The following is a 24808-nucleotide window of genomic DNA, read 5'->3' on the forward strand; positions in this document are numbered from 1 at the left end:
ATAGAGGACTAAAAAAAGAAGATATTTAACTTTCTAACTTCTAAACAGAAAATAGTGGAAGAAAACTGCTCTCAATATAAAACAAAGATAGAAAAAAGGAAAAAACAAAAGCAAGGACACAGGTAACACAAAATAAGAGGTCAGAAATAAATTCAAACATATTAACAATTATGGTAAATATGAACGGATTAAATATGTATATTAAAATGCAGAGACAGATTAATTTAAAAAATAAAAACCATTATCAAATACTCCCTGACATTATCCAGGACTTTTTTTTTTAAAAGTTTTAAATTTTTTTTATAAACATATAATGTATTATTAGCCCCAGGGGTACGGGTCTGTGAATCGCCAGGTTTACACACTTCACAGCAATCACCATAGCATATACCCTCCCCAATGTCCATAACCCCACCACCCTCTCCTTATCCCCCTCCCCCCGGCCCCCCTCAGTTTGTTTTGTGACATTAAGAGTCTCTTATTATCCAGGGCTTTTTAAAGCATTGGGGATGGGTGCCTAAGACAGATATCACTTTATTGTCTAAAGAGAGAGGAAAGGTATTAAATAATGACAAAACCACCATATTAAGTCAACAAATATTTGTGTATAAATGTGTGTATATGTTACATATTGGAAAAATAATGGAGACCAAAACAGTCAAGGATATTATCCTCACGAAGCAGTCTATCGATACAGAAACTAATACTGGTACAACAATGTTCATTTACTCAAATATTTAATGCACCTTTATTATTTGCTAGGTACTAGGGATATAATGGTAAGTTAGTCAATTTAAAATAGGTGTAAGAAGAGTAAGCAAATACAGAATATAGTGACACTGTACAACAGGGTTCTGAACCTAGAACTCCCTGAAAAAATGGTATTGCTCGTATTTGTGGTTAAGTACTAAGGATAAGAAGCTAATAGGAAAGGGAAAAGGTGAATCCTATTGGAAGGAACAGCATATAGGTAGCTGGGGAGTGTTTGTGGGGATATGTTCAGGAAATTATGTAGGATCAGAGACAATTCAGGGTGTTGAGAGCATGGAAAACCAAGGGGGAATGGTGGAGAATGTTGAGGATGAAGCGGAGTTAATAAGCAGCTATCTTTCTGGTCTACCTCCATTGTAATGGGAACCTATTAAAGACTTTTAAGCAAGGGAGTAAAACCATCAGATTTACATCTTCAGAATATCACTCTAGCTCAATCTTGAGAAAGGAGGTTACAGATGATCCGAGAGGGTCCTACTGCAGAACTCTGAAAGAGCTGGTGGCTTTAGTAGGAGTAAAGTGAATAAAAAGAACTTAGGAAACAGGATCAGCAAGTCTTGGTGACTGAACTGTGGAGTCAGGGGGCAGCTGGAAAAGTAGGAAAATATATTAGTAATGATCTGTGGATTTTGAGTGAGCAACTAACTAGGTCAGTGGCTGAACCAATTATGATAGAAGAAAAACCAAGAAATGATTGAGCTAAAGATGATGAACGGTTAAGTAGAAATGAACTGAAAAAAAGTACATTAAATTTGGCAGCATGGAGGTTTTTGATGATCTTAGGAAGACTTCTGATAGTGTTAGTAAAAAACAAATTGTAAAAAATTTAGTTGTGTAACTGTGTCCCAAAATGGCCTAAAAGTACCTAAAGGAGCAGCACAAAATGGTCTATGGGAAAGTGTACAGAAATTATTAGAACTCCTATTTTTTTTTTTTTTGCAAAAAAAAAAAAAATAAAGCAATTAGGCTATAAGAACACTTAGTATTGAGTGATTAGTGGCTAGCAAGCTGGCCTGAGGAAAGAAAGGACCACAAAGTACAGGGAAAGTTAGCAACTGGCATGTTCACGTTTAATACTAATTACCATATTACAAGGTTTGGCAATTCATATGTACCTGGCTAAATGAATTTACAAATTATGTTATACAGTTTTCACTAACAAATGCTCAACTGTAAAAGATTACAAAGACTGGGAGCACTTGGCTGGCTCAGTTGGTGGAGCATGCAGGTCTTGATCTTGGGGCTGTGAATTCAAGTCCTGAGTTGGGTGTGGAGATTATTTAAAAATAAAATATTAAAAAAAAACATTGGAGCGCCTGGGTGGCTCAATGGGTTAAAGCCTCTGCCTTCGGCTCAGGTCATGATCCCAGGGTCCTGAGATGGAGCCCCACATTGGGCTCTCTGTTCAGCAGGGAGCCTGCTTCCTCCTCTCTCTCTGCCTGGCCTCTCTGCCTACTTGTGATCTCTGTCTATCAAATGAATAAATAACATCTTTAAAAAAAAATCTACTCATCAACCTAAATTATGTTCTGAAGGTCTTTTGAGTGTAAGACTGTGATTATCTTTACTTTAAAATTTTATTTATTTGAAAGAACACAAGCGGGAGGAGAGGCAGAGGGAGAACGTGAGAAGCTGACTCCCTGCTGAGCAGGGAACCTGATGCAGCTCAATTCCAGAGCCCTGGGATCATGATCTGAGCCAAATGCAGACACTTAACCAACTGAGCTACCCAGGCACCCCTCACGTCAATGATATTATTAACACATTTTTAAGAATTAAAAATATTTACTCACTAGCTTCTGTTGACATTGTTTCCTGATACAGTATAATGGCAGAACAGTACATGTATATAATTTATAAACAAAAATTTATAAGGCTATGCTCAAACATTTTACTGATAGTGTACATAATTAAAGAAGGGAAAGCTTGCTAAACATGTATGTGAGAAGTAAAGATACAGTGATGAATACAGGGAGCTCTTTCGGAAGCTTTCTGTAAAGAAATGAGACCCAGAGGACATGTAGTACCCAGGGATATATGTATGTTGGCTTGTTTCTCAGATAGAAGAGTTTACAGGAAAGCTTCCTAAACATTAATCTGCTTGTGAAAAACACAGATTCCCTAATTCCACCCCCATCCCTTTCCAATTTAGTCAGTCTAGGGTTACATCTAGGAACCTGAATGTCCAGCTCATCCTGATGCCAACAACCTAACGTTAGATGAAAACTGCCCTAAAGCAAGGTTTAAATGCCAATGAAAAGAATCCTCAAGATAAGATGAGGTTCAAGACTGCACATAGTCCACATGAAATTCCACACTGAACAGAGGAGAAGGGATGCAGTGACAGAGAAGGAACTGCCTTTTATTAAGAGCAGACACGGTTCCCCATTCACAGAAGGGATGAGTGCAACAGATGATTAAAGAAACTTACTGAAGATCTTGTGATGAGAAATCCAGGGTATTCCCAAGAGGGAGGAGTATGTTCTTTTACCAGAACTGATACAGAAACACACAAAATAGGTCTCCATTTTTAAAGAACTCTTACAAAAAGGAGGCACAGCTATATTTTTGCTGTAGTTTTTACATGTAGTTTTTCATTTACCGAGAGAGGGTAAGAACTCATCTAGAGAATTTTTATTTTCAATTTGATACTTCCAATCTGGAAACCACCTCACTCTTTGTGGTTTTTATGGCACTCAAACAATCCTGAATGAGTGTTTATTTTCTTGCCTGATTTCTTTACATATTCTTTGGCACAACTCCATACACACTAAGAGATAAAAGCAAAGACTGCTGGTTGCATGGTGACTACAGCAGTGGGGCAACCACATAGACAGGTAGCAGGTAATTGCCTGAGAGAGGTGAAGTTATTTAGCATACAAACAGAAGTTCAAAATGTGCAATCTGTCTGGTTTTAGGTCAAAACGATGGTTTGCTTCACTGATCAACACTTGGATTTCAATTATTTTGGTTTCTAATTGAAATATATTCAAGACTCTTCATTAATTAAAAAAATTTTATATTTTGTCAAATGATGTGATATAATCCGTACAAGCTGGATTAGCAAATTTACTTCTTTAGTAAAGGACCAGGGGTTCTCAAGCCCACCAGTCTTCCCTCTGCCTTTATGTAGCCTTTTGCTTTTATGACTTTTAAATTTAGAATCTGCCTTTTTAAGCATAGAAGTGCTGTTTAATAATTTCACATTAGTTTTAAACAGCTTGTGACTTTAATCACCTTATTTCTTACAACCCCTCTTTTTTTTCTATTTATAAAGTAAATGTTGTTGTAATAAATTGTCAGGAAATACCGAGTGGTATAAATAATATGGAATCACCTATAATTTCACCCCTAAGATAAAATTATGGCTAAGATACCTGTGTATAGCTTTCCAGACCTTTTGAAAATGAAAGTATTTGTGTATGTGCATTTTTAATAAGAAAATTGAAATATATACATATACACGACATATGTTGTTTAATTTTGGAATTCTCAGTTTATCACTTTTTCCCCATATAACAACTCTCTTAATGCCGAAAAGACCATATCATCATTTTTAATGGATGCTAAGAATCCTGGTATATGGACATGTTGTAATATAAGTGAGCCCCTATTGAAGGTTATGCAGTATAGTTTACCTTGAAGAATGGTGGATTCACAACAAGAAACTGGAAATTTAATCTAATGTCCAAATAGAAGACTTCTTATCTAATAAAGATCAGATAGAGATCCAGACTAAAACGTTTCCTATGAGATTAAGTTTAAACCAACTAAAAAAAAAAATAAGCCAACTCATTTTATCATTGTCTAACAATACAATATTACAACACATAATTTCAAGTAATTTCAGATGATAATTCTTTTTTTTTTTTAAGATTTTATTTATTTATTTGACAGAGAGAAATCACAAGTAGGCAGAGAGGCAGGCAGAGAGAGAGGAGGAAGCAGGCTCCCTGCTGAGCAGAAAGCCCGATGTGGGGCTCGAACCCAGGACCTGGGATCATGACCTGAGCCGAAGGCAGCAGCTTAACCCACTGAGCCACCCAGGTGCCCCGGGATGATAATTCTTTTAAATAAATAAATGCATACCCATATACACAATGGGCAATAATTTCTAGAGTGATTAGAGTTGATGAAAAGTCCTTAACAATTCTATACAAATGCTAAAAGTAGGCATGTGCCAAATAAAAGTATGCAGCTAAACTAGTTCTGTAATAACAGAGGCTTATTTTAAGCAAATCATACTTCAGAATCACATATTTTCAACCTAGATAAAGTTGCAAAATTGGAAATATAATGCCTTTAACATTCCAAGGTCTATGTCTTTGAAAAACTATCTCTGCTGTTTCAAAACTGCTTTTCGAGGACAAAGGGTATAAAAATATATAAAGGTTTATTGGGAAATTATATCCTTTAGGAACACTAAACACTCAGCATGTATAACCAGTAAAAATTTAAAAGTCAATTGAGTCATTAGGGAAATGCAAATTAAAGCCACAATGAGATACTACCTAACATCCACTAAAATTGCCATAATAAAAAAAAACAATAACAAGTGTCAGGGAGGATATTGAGAAACATTCACGCACTGCTGGTGAGAATGTAAAATGGTGCAACAACTTTGGAAAACAGCTTGGCAATTTCTTAAACCATTAAACATAAACTTACCATACAACATAGTGGTTCCACTCCTAGGAATCTACCCAAGAGAAATGAAAACACAAAGCCTTGTATGTGAATATTCATAGCAGCCCTATTCATAATTGGCAAAGATGGGAAATAACCCAAATGTCTATCATGGAATACTACCCAGCAGCAAAAAGGAATAAAATACTGATACATCCTACAATATGAATAAACTTCAAAAACAGACAAAGAAGCCAAAAGCAAAAAACTACATATTGTGTAATTCCATTTACATAAAATATCCAGAGAAAGCAGCAAAATAAGTTTCTAACAACATCAACTCTTATTGAGTACCAGGATATTCCAGGACTTTACATCCTAAAGGAAAAGCTTACTGGCAAACTTCAACATCACTATCACTTTGATTTGTATTTCAAAATTTTACTTGATGCAGTTTTAACCAAAGAAATATTATAATAGTTATGAGCACATCCGTGCTCAGGATTTATCTAGTTTATACACATTCAGTACTTTTAAATTTTTATTTATTTATTTTTAAAGATTTTTATTTATTATTTGACCGAGAGATCACAAGTAGGCAGAGAGGCAGGCAGAGAGAGAGAGGGAGAGGGAGGAGGGAGCAGGCTCCCTGCGGAGCAGAGAGCCTAATGCAGGACTCGATCCCAGGACCCTGAGATCATGACCTGAGCCAAAGGGAGAGGCTTAACCCACTGAGCCACCTGGGCACCCCATTTAGTACTTTTTAAATCTTTCTCTTGCTGCTTGCCTTTGGTCTATTTTAATTACCAATTAAGTACACCCACTCAAAACAGGCAAGGCAGGGGAATATAGATGTCAAATTCTATAGCATAACAAATAGTGGTGATGAATGTTTAAAAAACAAAATACTTTTTTAAACTATGCATTCCAGTGATCCATGGATAAACAAGACTTGGTGATAAAAAATAAGATTCATTCTAATTTCTCTTAAGGAACTCAGAAAAAGATACTGTGTCCTGAGGACTAGAGAAATAAGAATTGGTAACAGACTGCCTACTAAAAGCATATGTCTTTGGGGAAGTTTATTTTCCTCTAAAATCTATATTTGTTTTGTCAATAAAATGACATTTTGTTTTTAGTTTAGAATACAGAGGATTTCTAGTGATTACAGAGTTTTAAAGGCCTCAAATTATATATGAATTACAAGGTTAAGAATAAAACAAAAGGGGTGCCTGGGTAAATCTCAGATTTACTTTTCATTTCACTTTTTAAAAAAGTTGTTGTATAAGTGTGTAACATATTAGAAGTATATAATTTATAAGGAAATAGATGCTGGGTTATATACTCAACATTTTACTACTGTTAAGATGTGTAACCAAAAACCACTCTTCCAAGGAATGGATGGACTAGGGTCACTATTATGTCACACTGGAGTTAAGTAGTTACATTTTTCTCTTACTCTGTGAATGAAGCAGCTCAGATACATTACGAAAAGAATTATTATTACCAAGAGCAAACCTTTATAATTTACAAAGTCCTTTATAGTTTACAATGTTTTCACATATGCTATCTCATGGAATACCCACAGCCACTTAGTATCATTTCTAGTTGATCAGACATATTCAGTAATAGTTTCTAGAAGACATTTGTAAACACTAGTTGTGAAGCTAATTAGAGGAGAAAATATTTTCAAGACTTAAAAGTTAATCTAAGTAAATTGAAGCACAAAGAAATATGTTTTAGAGGAATTAATTCTCCATTTAAAAAAAAGTCTGGAAACCACTCAACAAGAATTATATAAAAGGACAGTTAACACTGTCTCTTCCCCTAATAGCCTTTACCACCTTTATTCTTTATTTTTTAAAGACAAGCTTAGGGTCTTCTTAGCATAAACAAAGAAATGACCCCCAGGGAAGTGAGGCTAAGGACTCTGGAAATACTCAACTGGAGAAAATTAAGGGCAGATTTAATAACTGACTCTCTATATAAGGCCTGCTTTACGGAGGACACTGACAAAAATGTTTTATGAAAATTAAAATAAGAGGATACGAGTTGAAGCTGGTTAGTGATAAAATTACTATAGGAAAAAAACAAAACGCGAAATCTTTCTGAGTGAAAATTCAGAGGAAAACTTAAGGACCGCTATCAAAAGGAATTTTTGTAAATAGGACAGTTTCCTATTAAATAAGATCAGTTCAGTGTATCAAGGATGCCTGTAAGAGAAGGAAGTTTGATTGCAGTTCTTCAGAAGCATGTATCTGTGTATGCCACTAACTGAACTTCATTAACCTGGTGGCACCCCCTCAATAAATTAATGCATTATTGTTTACCTTAAATAGGCTGATTTCTTTTACCAAACTGAGGGGTTAATAATGGTTAGACTATTGGAATTAATAATGTTCATAATGAATGGGAGCAGCTAAAATTTAGATCGGAAGTACCAGTGCAGTACAGGTTTGATTGCCATTGTCCAGCAAGTCTGTTACTCTGGTTTTAGGTTAAAGACATATATATGCTAATTTATGTTACTGATTTATGTACCAAGGCAATGGGTACATTTATGAATGATAAAATGATGAAATGCCCAAGAAGCAATGAACCAAAAGTTAAGATTTAAAAGTATAAAACAAGATAACCATTTTCCCTACTTTGTTACAAATTTGACAATTTTTTAAAGACTTAAGGAAATGTGGATGTATTACAATTCTAAGAACCAAGAATAACAAGAGCAAAAATTCAGGAATAAATCACAACATATCTCAAAGCTTTTGCCGTTTCAATACTTTCAACGGTTAAGAAAAGTTTAATTCTGGGCGCCTGGGTGGCTCAGTGGGTTAAGCCGCTGCCTTCGGCTCAGGTCATGATCTCGGAGTCCTGGGATCGAGTCCCGCATCGGGCTCTCTGCTCAGCAGGGAGCCTGCTTCCTCCTCTCTCTCTGCCTGCCTCTCTGCCTGCTTGTGATTTCTCTCTGTCAAATAAATAAGTAAAAAATCTTTAAAAAAAAAAAAAAAAAAAAAAAAAAAGAAAAGTTTAATTCTAACATTACCGTTGGAGCAGATGGTGGATTTGATGACTGTCCTTCACTGTTCCCTGCGTGCTGGGTTAACCCACTAGGATTTGAAGGCTGTGTTACAGGAAGCTGGGTACTGGATGCAGGCTGCTGAGGTAATTCAACTTTGCAACTCTTATTTGATCCATCCAATCTGCTACTTCTCTCTATGGCAATCAGGTCACGAATTTTTTGCAGCTGCTCCACCGAAGCTTTTTTGGGAAAGATAAGATGTGTTTCTCCCTGGAATTTATAAAATTGGTAAAAATTTTAACCTTCACTTTATACTGATAGTCATTCATATATATATTTATATATATCTATAAAATGTATACATGTATAAATGTGTAAAATGTATAAAATGTATAAATGCATAAAATTCTATAGAATACATCATAATTTTAACAATCATTCTCATTTCCTACCATTATGGTATTTTTTTTTAAATAGTCAAAGGTAAAAAGTATCTATATATGAACCAGGAAGTTAAAAAATTGGTCTCCTCCTTTGCATATAATGCTTAGCTTATCTGATTGGTTTAAAGGCCATTAGAAAAATACTTTCTTTTAGGAATAATAAGTTACAAAGTTTCATAAGAATTATAAAAATGCACATTCTTATCTTCTCTGCAGTAGTATATGATACTACTATTTTCTGTGAAATTCCCTATGAAATAATAGTAACTACTAGAGATGTAGCCATACAAAATGATCTAGGGTCAAGAAGTTTGACTCTCCAAACCCAAGACTTTGAAGAACAGCTACGTGATTAGAAGTCTGGATATGGGGCGGGGGGTCCACTAATATTTCCTAGAAAACAAAAAGTACAACCTGGTGGTCAAGCCAAAACTATGGACTGTTAACAGTAATAAAAAGGTGGTCCAAACAAAACAATCAAGCAATAAAAATCCCACTCCTCAAGTAGTGATTCATTTAATGAATACCCATAATATAATCAGAGTGCTTTAAGACACAATAAACATTACAACAAAGTCACAATGTGAAACAAATTACAAAACAAAAAAAAAGTTAGATGAAATATCTTCAATCAAGTTTCAAGGCTGTGAGAAACAACAGTGTTAAAATAGTAATTCCACCAAATGGATATGGGATAAAATATTGTTAATGTGCAGGAGACAGACTTGTACATTTTAAGCACTTAAGTTAGGCTCCACAACTGAGAATGATCTATTTCCCTGGTGATGGCAAACCTTTCAGAATAAACTGACCATTACATTTCTCATTAATGACATGAAAATTAGTTTCATATGAATCCCTTTTAAAAGGCTTTCAAAAGAGGCCATTAAGCTCTATATATTCATTACCTATAAAAGCTATAAAAACAAAACTATCATTTACTGTATTTATGTGTTCTAGGTGCTATGATAAACTTTTATGTATGTTATCTCAAGTAATTCACACAACCATCCTGAAATGTAGGTATTAGGTTTATCCCTATTCTTTATATGAAAATATGAAAGCTCAGAAAAGTAAAATTATCTGCCTGAAGCTACAGACTAATTCTTGGAGTAAACCTTGATCGTTAAGCTATAATTGACTACATCTTAGACTGAACAGGGACCAAAAACCATAAGCTTGTACTAATAGTTGGAAGTGTTGAGCAAAAAGTGAATATTTCTACAGCTGTGATGACATACATGATCAGCAAAAATTGGATCACAATGATTTCCCAACATTAGAAAGGAACCACCCCACATCTCTGATAAGGTTTCTCTTCAGAAATCAGGTATCTAGGCTGAAACCAAATATGGAGGTTTCCCATCTCATACTGTTAGTGCAGCAGCACTGAGAGAGGCAGAAGACACCACGGGCTGAGGTAGAAATCCAGCATAACAGGTACCGGGATCTATGTTCAGTCCATACCTCAGAGAAGGCCCTGATAAGACAGAGATGCTACTTGTGCCTTGCTCCCTTCCCTTCTAGCTTTACAGGACCAGTTTTAAAAAAGAATGTATGATTATGGCTAAAGGGTCTGTACCAAAAAGTTTTATCAACCACACTGTCTTTTCACAAAAGGACAAAATTACAGGCTTAATGCACTAGATTTAATAACAGTTTAAAAAATTAATGAGAATTCCAGTATTGAACAAAATCCGTATTTCTCAACATATTTTTGTGAAGACAATTTTCACTATCAGATACTAAGCCAACCTGGCTCTGCCCACTAAGTGCTGGTAATATCTTCCAGTCACCAAGACAACTAACCCCCCGCCCCCTGCCATGGGACCTGGTGAGAATCACTTTACTCAGCAAGCTGGCTGAGTCACATATATATGTGGATCCCAGCCTTTCTCAACCTCCTCAAAATCTTCACAAAGAATGTAGCCTCAGAGGCAAGTAGGCCCAAAAGTGCTCAAGATTTTAATATTTAATAATCGTTTAAAAACAACGAACATTTTGGGACGGGTCTGAGATTCCTAGTTCATTTTAAGCTTACTAAGTTTCTTTCTAATGGTAGAGTTCAGTTGCAGTTCCATTGGTTCCTTCTGCAACTTAGCGACACTGATAAAACATTTACTGCAGATGGGTCCTGAGGTGTGAAGTCTAAAGACAATCAGGACCTTGAAGTATAAATTAGCCTGATCAAAACATGTTAATCTTTTCTGAAACTTGCTCCATTTGTGTCAAATACTACTCCAACTCTCAATGTGGCTTGTTACCTGGCAATGGTGTGACCAACCTTTGGGTCTGGCTGAATGGGTTTTTTAGAATGTGGGATTTTGAGTCCTAAACTGAGCACAGCCCCAGGCAAACTGGGATGGTTGTCATCACATGTGGCACTCAAATATTTGTTGAATGAAAAGACAAACAGGATTCCACAGAATATGTGACACTTCAAAACTGAGAAATCAGTACAATTTCCAGTTGTCATTTACTAAAATTTTCTGTCATTTAACTCAAAAATCTGTATTTCCTTTAATGAAATCAGCAATGCTCTCAATTTTACCAAGTTCTTTATGTTCAGAAGTCTGTAACTAATAAGCAGATCACAACATAACTTCTATCTCTAGGCTGACCTTTCACTTTGAGTTATGGACTCACATATTCAACTGCCTACTTGTTATCTCTACTTGAATGTTTAACAGTATATAGGTTATAATTATCCAAAAGAGAAGTAGTGATTTCTCCTGACATCTGCTACACACTCCAAGATGTCTCAATCTGAATTAATGGCACATGCATCCATTTAGATGCTCAAACCAAAACCTAGTAGTATCCCTGATTCCTTCCTTTCCCTTGTACCCCACATTCATCAGCAAGTCCTGCAGGCTCTTCTTCCAAAAAAAATTCTAGATGTCTCTACTTTTCCCCCATCTCCACTGCTATTAGTCTTTAATTCAACAAATGTTTACTGAGTGCCTCAATGTGTTCTAGGAGCTAGCAACAGAGGGGACAAAAAGACAAAAGGCTCTGCCCTCAGGGAACTTATACAAACCATTTTTGTTTCTCCTAAAGCTTTCTAACTGGTCTCCCTGCTTCATCCCTTGCCCTCATCCCAGAACATCCAGAACATTCTCTATACAGCCGCTAATGTAATCTTTTAAATATTCTTCCCTGCCTAAAACCTTCCTATGGTTTCCCATCTCACTTATAATGAAGTCCAAGTCTTTATCCCCACACCCTAGATTCTGCTGGCCTGTGTAGCTACTCTCTGTGCCAAAGCTAATCCTACTAGAAGTCTGTTGCACATCTGAATGCTTCTGTTTGAAGTACTCTTACCTGAGGGCTTCTTTTCATTTAGTTCCCAGCTCAAATATTATCTCCTGAGAGGCCTTCCCTGACCACTCATTCTTACATAGCTGCCTACCTCTACAGTTGCTTTTTCGTGTATTAGCATGCCTTATTTTCTTTTTTGCACCATCTTTGCTTTCACGTCTCCTGTTGTCTAACCTATTAGAATCAGGCTTCATGTGAGATGGGATCATTTTCTCTAGTTCACTACTATACCCTTCAGGGCCTGAAACAGAATCTAGGGAGAAAAGCAGAGAGGCAGGAAGGAAAATACTTCTTTTTTTTTTTTTTTTTTTTTTAAGATTTTATTTATTTATTTGACAGACAGAGATCACAAGTAGGCAGAGAGGCAGGCAGAGAGAGAGGAAGGGAAGCAGGCTCCCCGCTGAGCAGAGAGCCCGATGCGAGACTCGATCCCAGGACCCCGAGATCATGACCTGAGCCGAAGGCAGCGGCTTAACCCACTGAGCCACCCAGGCGCCCCAGGAAAATACTTCTTATGGCAACTCAGCATATCTCTTTTTAACAATTTCTATAGCCTTGCATTTCTGACTGCTATGGACTGCTGTGCATCCACAACCTGGCTCAACGTCTTTCAATAGTCCATAAACTAGAAATGGTTAAGCATATATACATAAAGAAAACTGACAATATTGATAACTTTCATTGTGTCATAAAATTAAGCTATGCCACAAGACTTGAGAAGAACAAACAAATACTGACATTCTTCTCTTCTGTCACAGAAGAAATCCCTTACATGTGTCAACTCAGCTTTTCTGCATTTACTCTTTTCATTTCTTACTGGAGACAGGTGGTTAGACCATGCTAGTATTTATGTATACTTACAAATCAGATTTTTGCCATTTGGTCTTTGGGTTGTACGTCTGAACTTCCTGTTCTAAAGAATTAAAACTTGAAAGAATTTTCCCTGTGGGAGAGTTGTTATACTTTACTGTGATTTCAAAATTATTTACTGTGACTTTTAAATATCTAATAGGTGAAGAAGTAAGTAGTTCCACAGATTTTCAAAATAATATATTAATTTAAAAATATTATCTTATTTAGATATTTATCCATCAACATTATAATAAATTCTTTATATGTGAACCAGGGAAAAGAAACCCTTTAACTTACCTCTTCAAAGCCCATTTCAAATAAACACTCAACGGCTCCTCTAACAGGTAAGAGTCTAGTAGAAAAAGCTGTGTTTCCAATCCGGATAGATCTATATTTTTCATCATTAGGGTTTCTGATTTAAATAAAAAAAAGTATGATTATATACAACAATTTACACATTCCAAAGTGTTTTTGCACTCCTTCTTACATTTTATACTGGCAATACTGGCTACGAGGTAGTGAGGTTCCCAACCTTAAAGAAAAAGGAAGCACAGTCCAGAAAAATAGCCGGATTTTGTGATTCTTACCTCAATATACAGTTACTACCACCTTACTGTTTAATTTCATAGCTAATGATATTAATGCTTCCATAAGGAAAATCTATGCGACATTTTAATTCTATGCTGTTAAAGCCACATACCTTTATGAGTTTTTAGGTTGCTAAGAAAAAAAATCTAGGTAAGCTCCAGACATAGGTGCAAGTTTGCCTATTTTGTTCTGATTGATCAATCAAGAATGGTGCCTGATGCATACAGATGGCGGTTAATAAATACTTGTGAAATGAATGAATGAATAAAAGAAACTAAGAAGCTTTACAAAAAAGGATCACAGTTCCTCAAAGACTTTACCTCTGACAAATACAAATCCAGGTATACCTTAGAGTCAGTTGATTTTCTTTCTTCCCTAGACCAATGATTGTTTTTATACTAAGTTCTGCTTCAGCTCAAGATATATTTTTGTCAGAGCCCCAAATTTTTTTTACCATGATTAAGATTTTGAATATCATACATGGGATGAAACCAGCACATGAAAAACTTTGATATTTTTAATAACCTTGAGAAATCAGAAAGGCTGTATTAAAAAAAAAAACAGAAAAAAAAATACAGGGTTAAGATAACCACAGTATTGGGGCGCCTGGGTGGGACAATCAGTTAAGCGTCTGTCTTTGGCTCAGGTCATGATCCTGAGGTCCTGGGATCGAGTCCTGAATTGGGCTCTCTGCTCAGTGGGGAGTCTGCTTCTCCCTTTCCCTGTGCCCTTCCACCCCGCTCATGTTCTCTCAAATAAATAAATAAATAAAATTAAAAAAATAATAATGACACTATTATACTTTTATTACACAAAGGAACTTCAGAACATAATTTAGGATGATGAAATTTTTAAAAATTTTATTTATTTATCTGTCAGAGAGAGGGAGAGAGAGAGAGACAGCATGCTCTCAAGGACAAGCAGGGGGAATGGCAGGCAGAGGGAGAACCAGACTCCCTGCTGAGCAAGGAGTCAGATGCTGGACTTGATCACAAGACCCTGGGATCATGACCTGAGCCAAAGGCAGACACTTAGCTGAATGAGCCACCCAAGAATCCCGATGAGCAAATTTCATATCTGATACAAACTCCCTTGCAATAGTAGTGGCTTCCATTAGCACTATTCTAAGAAGGATTCTGAGGCCGTGTCAGGGGTCCATAGGAAGGAGTGCTGAGGCCATCTGCCTGGGGTATGGAATGGATGATGGACAAATGTTAGCAACTGCTAGCAACCATTAAGCATTTTTGTCCGAATTTGTAGAAATTTCAACATATTTCACATTTGTTTTCTATCAAGCAACTCTCTATTGCCAAACTGTCATATATACATAAATATTTTTTAAACTTTTCTTTAATTTCAAAAACTGTACAAGTTTATTAGAATACTCAGAGATAAAGCTCTAAAATAGTATTATTCAAAAGGTCCACAGACTGGTGCCCACCTGTAAACTCCTTGTTAGTCATTCATGAGAAGTATAGAAATTGAGACTACTCAGCAATTTTATAACAATTTGCCATGAAATTTTTATTGTATTTACAAAGTTACAGATCCACAAAAAATTGGAAATTAAAAATGAAAACACTATTCTTCAACATGGATGGTTAAAAAACACAAAGAAAAATATATCTGCCACTCTTTTATTCTTTGTTTTAAATGAGAGTTTCTCAACCTCGGCATTATTGACATTTGAGGTCTTTGTTGTAGGGACTGCCCTGAACACAGCACGATACTTAGCATCCCTGGCTTTTATGCCACATTATATCATAAGTGTGCCTCCTTTTCTTACCACTTAAAAAACATTAAACTATACAATATTCTTACTTTATCAAGGCCAGTTATAGATAAATGAAGCATCTTTTCATGATATTCAACACATTTTACAGGGTCATAACCGTCAGTACCACCAGGATGATATAATGTACTGGTGCAAAAACTGCCTGATTTTTTTTTTTTAACCTATTTTCCCCCCAATAGCTTCCAGATTTTTACATGATCAGTCTTTCTCTGGCTTTAATTTTATATTTTTTTCCTCCCTCTTTCATGACTGTTTAAAAATTCTTATAAAACATAGACTAGTTGATCTGATACAACTTATTATTTTGATACATGTTTCAAAATAACTCTTGATACAGCTTTTCTGCTCTAGTCTAGTCAGCAATTTTCTGTCTTTTAACATTATGGGCCTCACAATACCATTTAACTGTTTTTCTCACTAAAAAAAATAATGCAAACAAGAGCAAACCAAAAAGACCAACAGTAATGTCTGGCTACCCAAATTCTATCTTCCTGTTTTTAAATATGCTGAGCACACCAGCCATAGCACAACACACAACACACACAACACACTGAACACACAACAGTGCCAAAAGTTTGTCCTGAAGCCCTCAAAGGCAGAGGGAATTTGGCCATAAAGCCATCAGAGCTCAAATCCAACAGATCCCATTCCCTACCCCTGGAAAAGTACCAAACAAACACTCTCTAAATCTCTAGCTTCACAGCATATCCCCAAGTATCCACCATTCTTGAACTCATTACTATTTACTATTCTCCTTATCTGGCAGTGGCTAAAGTAGCCCTAAGGATCACGTTTATTTTTGCTTCATTTTCTTCTTTCATTAACTTAATTTCCTCTGTAGATTTTTCTCAAGTATTTTTTGCTGTAATACTTCGATGTGTTTTTTTCTACCTCTGCTGACCCTGAACTATTTCTGCAATTTGTAACATTTATCTTGCTTGTTTGCAATAATTTTTACTTTTTTTTTTTTTTTTTTTGGTGTGTTTGTTGGACGATGTTAAAAGAATGGGATCTTGGGGCGCCTGGGTGGCTCGGTGGGTTAAGCCGCTGCCTTCGGCTCAGGTCATGATCCCAGGTCCTGGGTTCGAGCCCCACATCGGGCTTTCTGCTCAGCAGGGAGCCTGCTTCCTCCTCTCTCTCTGCCTGCCTCTCTACTTACTTGTGATTTCTCTCTGTCAAATAAATAAATAAAATCTTTAAAAAAAAAAAAAAAAAAAAAAAAAAGAATGGGATCTTGAAAGGGCAGCAAAATGTCCTTACTAAGTAGTACCTTACTACCACTTTGCATACATTTTGCTGTCTTCCTAGTTGTCTTACCCCCTACTTGTCTTTGTTTTTATTACTGAATGGTTAAAAAAAAAAAAAAAAAATCCATGCTTTTTACCTTCAAAGTCAGAACTGACCATATATTTAAGATCTTAAGACACACTAGGGGACCTGGGTGGCTCAGTCAGTTGAGGGTCAGGTTCTTAGTTTCGGCTCAGGTCATGATCTCAGGATCATGGGATCAAACCCCCATGTCAGGCTCTGTGCTCAGCATGGGGTCTGCTTGTGATTCTTTCCTTGTTCCTCTCACTTCTAAATCCCACTCCCCCACCCCCTTCTCTCTAAAATAAACAAAAAAATAAAATCTTTTAAAAAAAGATTTGTTTTTAAAAGACTTTATTTGAGAGAGAGTGAGAGCATATGCACGTGACTGCACATAAGCAGGCTTCCCGCTGGATAGGGAGTCCAGATGAAGGGCTTGATGAAGGGCTCGATCCCCCGACCCTGGGCTCATGACCTTAGCCAAAGGCAGACACTTAACTGCCCGAGCCACCCAGGCACCCAAAAAAGATCCTAAGACATGTTAACAGTAGGTTTCCCAGAGGTCACAGATTCAGAAAAAAGAAAACCTTCAATGTTTCTATTTTAGAATTTCAGAAATGCTGGTAATTAAATATATTTAGCCATTTACTAGCCCTCTACCTCTTTAGAATTCATAATCTTAGAAAGGGTTTACATAAATAGAAATCTAGTACACAAGAGATCCTATAATCTTGTATTTATTACTAATCACAAAAGTTGATTTGCAGGCCATTTAGAAAATAGAAAATATTTCTAGTCCTTCTGAAAATCTATTCTTCTGTGACACATGTAAATTTTTCAAAAACATCTTTAGAACCATCTGGGAACCATCTCTGACTCTAGCTCTACCACTCTATGTAGCTGACAAAAAGGGAACCACACACATAATCTAGCTTGTTCAACATGAAAAAACTGAATAATCTCTTTTGCAACAATCCTATAATGCAGGCACTTTTCTTTCCTCTTAAAATTGAGGAAACTGAAAAAAAAAATTGACGAAACTGAAACCCAGAGACTTTACATAAACTGCCTAGAGCCACACTCTTAAGAAATGGTTGACTGGGATTCAAACCACTGGTCTGATTACAAAGCTTACATACTCTCCACCATACAATATATTAACAAACTCACCAATCCTCAATTAACTTCCCTCTCTCAATTTCTCTAGTTGTCAACAGTCACCTAAATTAGAAAGCTGAAGTTATTTGAATTATTTTGTCTCCTCTACTCATTGCATTCTGTCATCAAGAACTGCCAATCCCTGCCTCTGACTGTTCTTTCTACATTCTATCCCCATTCATGCTTATGATTACTGTAACAGCTTCACAAATGAAACCCATGCTTGTGCCTTACATCACTATTCTACATGAAACTCCTTCATGTATCTCTTTGACTCTAGAAAGTACAATTATTTTCTCTTGCCTCTTATATCAAACATAGGTTCTCTACTATTCCTTGAACCCATCCCATCTTACCAAACCTCCATTCTCAAAACTCTTCCACACTAGGTCCCTCTGCTATCTCCAGACATAAACATGTAACTGCTTGAACACTGTCTTCCAATTGTTCTCTAAATTTAATGCTGTGGCTACTTTCCATACTTATGTTCTTCTCCTAAACATAACTTTTTTCTTGGAAGAAACCACTTTCCATTCTTGGCCCTTCCCAACTCTACGCAGTGCAGTTTGTAACCAATAACTGCGTGCAGTTTGCAAAGGAAATCAACCATCTTTTTTAAAGAATGAAAGGAGCAAATTATCTATGGAACACATGCTAGTCAAACTATTATTATTACTGAGACAGCTCAACTTTATCTAGAAGTTAGTGAACTAAAAAAAAAAGGTAGAAAGTTTCAAATCCATAGCATATTGTACATGCGAATTAGCTTACATTTTATTCTAGAATTTCATTAGCTTTATGACTCTTAGTTGGGGAATAAGTAAACATCACCTGAAGCAGAAATCTGAAATGTAATCAAAGGTATTATCTTCACTTGAGTGCAGTGACAAGTAATGCTGTTAAAAAAACAAGGGGTGCCTGGGTGGGTTGGGTCATGATCTCAGGGTCCTGGGATTAAGCCCTGTATTAGGGTCTCTGTTTGGCGGGAAGCCTTCTTTTCCCTCTCCCTCTGCTGCTCCTCCTGCTTGTGCCCTCTCTCTGACAAACAAATAAAATCTTAAAAAACAACAACAACAACAACCCCAAAACACCTACTAATGAAATTCTTATTTCAGCACTAATTTCATAGATACTATGTCAAACCCTGAGGCAGGAACAAGATATATCAAGACAACATCCCTGACATAATCCCTTATCTTTAACACCGATCAATTTCCCAAAACAGCAAAAGCAACAGAACTCTTGGTTTTCTCTACTCTTAAAAAAAGTCAGAGTAATGGATCTATAAGGTAGTGTAGTTAGAATCAAAAAGAGATCAGAGGCTTTTCTGTTTAAAGGTTAACAAGTCACTGGACTTAGAAGTGGAAGAAAGAGTGTTTTCTAACTTCCTGAAGCCTAAAGGAATTTAAACTCTAATTTAAGAGCAGGGACTAATACTACTGTAAGCATAGCTCTGAGGTATTATAGTTTTGAGTCTAGACCACTATAATAAAGTGAACATTACACTAAAGTCAAACGAATTTTTAAAATTTCCCACTCCATAAAAAAGTTATGTTTATACTATTCGGTAGTCTATTAAGTGTTTAATAGCATTCTATTTTAAAAAATTGTACATACCTTAATTAAACATATTTTAATGCTAAAAAATGCTAACTACCATATGAATTTTCAGTGAATTGTAATCTTTTTCCTGGTGGAGGGTTTGCCTCAATGTTGATGGTTGCTAAAGGCTGGTGTCGGTGGGGCAATTTCCTAAAATAAGACAATGAAGTTTGCTGTATCAATTGACCCTTCCTTTCATGAACAATTTCTCTGTAACATGCAACGCTGTTTGATAGAACATCTTCCAAAATTGGAGTCAGTCCCCTCAAACCCTGTTGCTGCTTTATCAACAAAGTATGTTATAGTCTAAATTCTTTGTTGTCATATCAACAATCTTCACAGCATCTTCACCAGCAGATTCCATCTCAGGACACCACTTCCTTTGCTAATCCATAAGAAGCAACTCTTCATCCATGAAAGTTTTATCAAGAGATTGCAGCAATTTAGCTGTATCTATAGGCTCCACTTCTTTTTTTTAAAGATTTTATTTATTTGACAGATATAGATCACAAGTAGGCAGAGAAGCAGGCAGAGAGAGAGAGAGAGAGGGGTAGGGAAGCAGGGTCCCCGCTGAGCAGAGAGTCCAATGTGGGGCTTGATCCCAGGACCCTGGGATCATGACCTGAGCCGAAGGCAGAGGCTTAACACACAGAGCCACCCAGGCGCCCCTGTAGGCTCCACTTCTAATTCAAGTTCTCTTGCTGTTTCCACCACATTTGTAGTTCCCTCCTCCACTGAAGTCTTTCCTCAAAGTCATCCATGAGGGTTGGAATCTATTTCTTCCAAATGCCTGATAAGGTTGATATTTTGACCCCCTTCCATGAATCACAAATGTTAATGGTATCTAGAATGAGGAATCCTTTCTAAAAGTTTGTCAACTTACTTTGTCCCGATCCATCAGAGGAATTATTATCTATGGCAGCTATAGCCCTACAAAATGTAACTGTTAAAGACTTGAAAGTCCAAATGACTCCTTGATCCATGGGTTGCAGAATGGGTGTTGCAGAATGGATGTTAGCAGGCATGAAAACAACATTATGTCACTGTACATTTCCATCAGAGCTCTTAGGTGACCAGGTGCATTGTCAATGAGCAGTATTTTGAATGGAATCTTTTTTCCTGAGCAGGTCTCAACAGTGGCAGTCAGTAAATTGCATAGCAAACAGATGTGCTGTCATCCAGGCTTTGTTTTTTCCATTTATAGAGTATAGGCCAAATAGATTTGGCATAATTCTTAAGGGCCCTAGGATTTTCAGCATGGTTAATAAGACTGACTTCAACTTAAAGTCACCAGCTATATTAACCCCTAACATAAGAGTCAGCCTTTTGAAGTCAGACACTGACTTCTCTTTTCTAGCTATGAGATTTTAGATGGCATCTTCTTCCAATAAAAGGCTATGTGGTCTACACTGAAAATGTGTTGTAGTGTAGCCACCTTCATGAATCACCTTAGCTAGGTCTTCTGGATAACTTGCAGCTTCTCATCAGCACTTGCTACTTCACCTTGCTTTTTTGTGTTATGGAGACAACTTCTTTCCTAACACCTCATGGACCAACCTCTACTAACCTGCAACTTTTCTTCTTTAGTTTTCTCACCTCTCTCAACCTTCAGAGAACTGAAGAGGTAGGGCCTTGCTCAGGATTAGGCTTTGGTTTTAGGAAAATGTTGTGGCTGGCTTCATCCTCTATCTAGACCACTAAAACTTCTTCCATTAGTAGCAATAAGGCTGTTTTGCCTTCTCATCATTTGTGTGTTCATTGGAGTAGCATTTTTAACCTCCTTAAAGCACTTCTCTTAAAAAACAAAAAACAGGGGCGCCTGGGTGGCTCAGTGGGTTAAGCCGCTGCCTTCGGCTCAGGTCATGATCTCAGGGTCCTGGGATCGAGTCCCGCATTGGGCTCTCTGCTCAGCAGGGAGCCTGCTTCCCCCCCACTCTCTCTCTGCCTGCCTCTCCGTCTACTTGTGAGCTCTCTCTGTCAAATAAATAAATAAAATCTTAAAAAAAACAAAACAAAAACAAACAAACAAACAAAAAACAAAACAAGAACTTCTCTTTTGCATTTGCAACTTGGCTGTTTGGGACAACAGGCCTACCTATCATGGATTTTGACATGCCCTCACTAAGCTGGGTTTAAACTGAGAGACGTGCAGCCCTTCCTTTCACTGCAACACTTGGCCACTGCAGGGTTATTGATGGGCCTAATTTCAATAATTATTGTGTGTCAGGACACAGGGAGGCCTAAGGAAGAGAGAGGGACAGGAGAAGGGCCAATGGGTGGAGCAGTCAAAACACACACAGCATTTATAGATTAAGTCTACCATCTTATGTGGGTGCAGTTGGTACATCCCAAAACAATATTAACATCAAAGATAACTGATCACAGAAGAAAGAAGATGTGGTATACATAATCACAATGGAATATTACTCAGCCATAAAAAAGAATGAGATCTTGTCATCTGCAACAACATGGATGGACCTAGATAGATGGCATTATGATAAGAGAAGTAAGTCAAAAAGAGAAAGACAAATACCACATAATTTCACCTCTATGCAGATAAAAAAAACAAAATAAACAAAAATTAGACTCAAACACATAAAAACAGAGTACAAAAGATGGTTGTGGGGGTGGAGGGGAAAATGTGGGATGGGCAAAATGGGTGAAGGGGAGTGGGAGATGTAGGCTTCCAGTTACAAAATAAGTAAGTCACGGGTGTGGGGGTGGGGCACCTGGCTGGCTCAGTCAGTAGAGCATGTGATTCTTCATCTTGGGGTCATGAGTTCAAGCCCCACACTGGACACAGAGCTCAGTAAAAAAAAAAAAAAAAAAAAAAAAAAAAAAAAGTCATGGAGATAAAAGATACATATAAGGAATATAGTTAATGGTGTTATAATAGAACTGTATGCGATGGATGGCAACTACACTTGTAAGCACTGCATAATGTATAGACTTGTGGAATCACTATGTTGTACTAGTGAAACTAATGTAACATTGTGTGTAAACTATATTTCAATTAAATGAAAGGGCTCACTGATCACAGACCACGAAAACAAATATAACAATGAAAAAGTCTGAATATCACAAGAATTACCAAAATGTGACACAGAGATATAAAGTGAGCTGTTGGAAAAAATGGAACCAATAGGCTCACTCAATACCACAAACCTTCAATTTGTAAAAAAACAAAACAAAACAAACAAACAAAAAGTCAGTATTTGCAAAGCACAATAAAGTGAAGAGCAATAAAACAAGGTATACCTGTACTTAAACTAACAAGGGTAGCTTTTCATACCATCTTCAATTATGAGTTCCAGATTCCTAATTCAATACCCTTTGAATCAGAAACAGAAATCACATCAGAAACACAAGCCATAGGAAAGACTGTAAAATGAACTGACAGCATGCCAAGCTTCTTCTATGAGTTTGATAAATATTCATAATGGTAATTATGATGCCAAGTCATTATTTGCATGCAAAGTTTTCCTTCCTCAAAACACCTTGATCTTAGCATTTTGGGTTTCACTAGATTAAAAGTAGAAGTGAATCCTATTACAAGGCCACTTCCCTTTTCTGAATAATGGGATTTAAATGGCTTGGTTGCTTTCCAGTTTGGAGGTCCCAGCTCATAAGACCTAGAGGACTCAGCTTATGAGTTCATTCATGCAGCGTCTATTGGCATCCCTGTGCTTTGAAGAGCTGTTAGACCTCACAAGGTAGAGGTGAGTTGAGAAGGTGTCATAGAGTAGAAAGGCAGTCTCCACATAGGTCACAATTGTGTAGCTGTGTACACTACACATGCTGCACATCCCTTAGGGCATTTGGCATATAATAAAGGCTCATTTTCCCTTCAATTTACTTTTAAAATCCTTAATGCTACCTCTATGAACAATATATTGCCATGAACAATGAAATACCATGGGTTAAAACACTACATTTGTAACCACTGTCTCTAAAATTGGGTCACATCAAATCTATAACCTTGAAACTAAGAATTTCCTTTTAGACTTCATGCCAATACATCCACCACTTAGAAGAAAAAGTGCACCAAGGGGTGCGGTGGGCGAGAGAACCTAGATAACAATCATGGTGACCTGATGAATGAGGTAACCCCACAAGTACCTGGCAGCTGGAGCTCTTTACCCTCGGTTCCATTTCTTCCCTCCCCCACACAAGCCACTACATGATTTGATCTAAGAACTGAAGCAGATAATAATTCAAAATGAATAATCAAACTTGCATCCCAATTCCCCAAACCTGTAAGGTCCCTTAAGGATCTACAAGTGTACTTCTGCTCACAAGAGAATGAAACAAATTACTCTCAGCCAAGGTAACCTTTATCAATTCTTATTTAAAAGGTCATGTTGAAAAGCAGAATACAGGTATCAATATGAAAATTATAACTTTAATATGGTTAATAATATTTTAACCAACAAAAGTGGGCAGGAAAAGACCATAAAAATGTAACCCCCCCCCCCCCCACCACCACTTCAGTAGTAGTATGTTTTAATATTAAGGTAGTCACAAGACGTTAGGGCGAGGATTTTGTCGAGACTAACTTCTCATAAGCCTGTGGCTAAGGCACTCTGTTCGGTAAAATCCACGCATTGGGAATGAAACACTGTTACCGTTTCTGAACTGACATTAAGACAGTTAACCCGAAAGGAGGCAAATGTTTAGGGCACGCCTTCTCACCTTCCTCCACCCTGCGCCATCCCTGCGACCTCCAGTTCACCCTAGAGCACCCCGACATTAGGTGCCAAGTCACAAGTGCAAAGAAACTTACTCTTCCCGGGAGAGAGTAGCCCGACCGGGTCTCGAGGCCCCTGGCCCGCGGGCTCCGATACTGAGCCAAAGCCGGCTCAGACCCCAGTTCCATTTGGCCTCGCCACCCTTCGGGGGCCGAGCGGGCACCCCTAAACCCAGGCCAACCAGGCGCCCCCTCACCGTCCGCCGTGGCACCCTCCCTCCCCTCCGCGCGACTCCTCAGCCCCGCACCTGAGGATGTTGTCCGCATAGGTGAGCAACAGCTTGGAGGCCTCCAGAAAGGTCTCCGGGGTGTTCTGGCACAGCTCGGCCACTGCCGGGGACGCGGAACCCGACGAGCTGCCCAGCGCCGCTGCCGCCATGCTTGAGCGCCCGCGGCCGTCGCCGCCCCTCGCGCGCCGCGTCCCGCACTGAGCAGGCGCTACAGCGCGCTACCTCCTCTGCGGCGAGCTGGGAGGGGCGGGGCACTCGACCGGGAGGTCGGGGGCTCGGCGGGGAGGGGTGGGGGCGGGGGCGGGGGTGGCCTCAGCCGGGCGGGCTGGGGGCGTCTCTGGGACG

The 24808-nt window shown here is 37.7% G+C and overlaps 1 protein-coding gene across 4 annotated transcripts in view; it reads right to left on the reverse strand.

Annotated features, from left to right (window-relative positions):
* NGLY1 (N-glycanase 1) overlaps positions 1 to 24733 on the reverse strand; it is a 58662-nt gene extending 33929 nt beyond the window's left edge. The window contains exons 1-4 of one of the 4 annotated variants that reach the window (XM_047738384.1): positions 24482 to 24619; positions 22745 to 22817; positions 13333 to 13447; positions 8444 to 8689 (exon numbers count right to left, since the gene is read on the reverse strand). In XM_047738384.1, the coding sequence (XP_047594340.1) occupies positions 8444 to 8689; positions 13333 to 13347 (261 nt within the window). In that variant the 5' untranslated portion in view covers positions 13348 to 13447; positions 22745 to 22817; positions 24482 to 24619. Of the gene's footprint in view, positions 1 to 8443; positions 8690 to 13332; positions 13448 to 19501; positions 19637 to 22744; positions 22818 to 24481 lie in introns of all 4 variants that reach the window. The other 3 variants (XM_047738393.1, XM_047738401.1, XM_047738379.1) reach the window with 3 other exon arrangements.
* Between the last annotated feature and the right edge of the window lie 75 nt (positions 24734 to 24808).

This window comes from Lutra lutra, chromosome 1 (assembly GCF_902655055.1).
Source record: "Lutra lutra chromosome 1, mLutLut1.2, whole genome shotgun sequence".
NCBI lineage: Eukaryota > Metazoa > Chordata > Mammalia > Carnivora > Mustelidae > Lutra > Lutra lutra.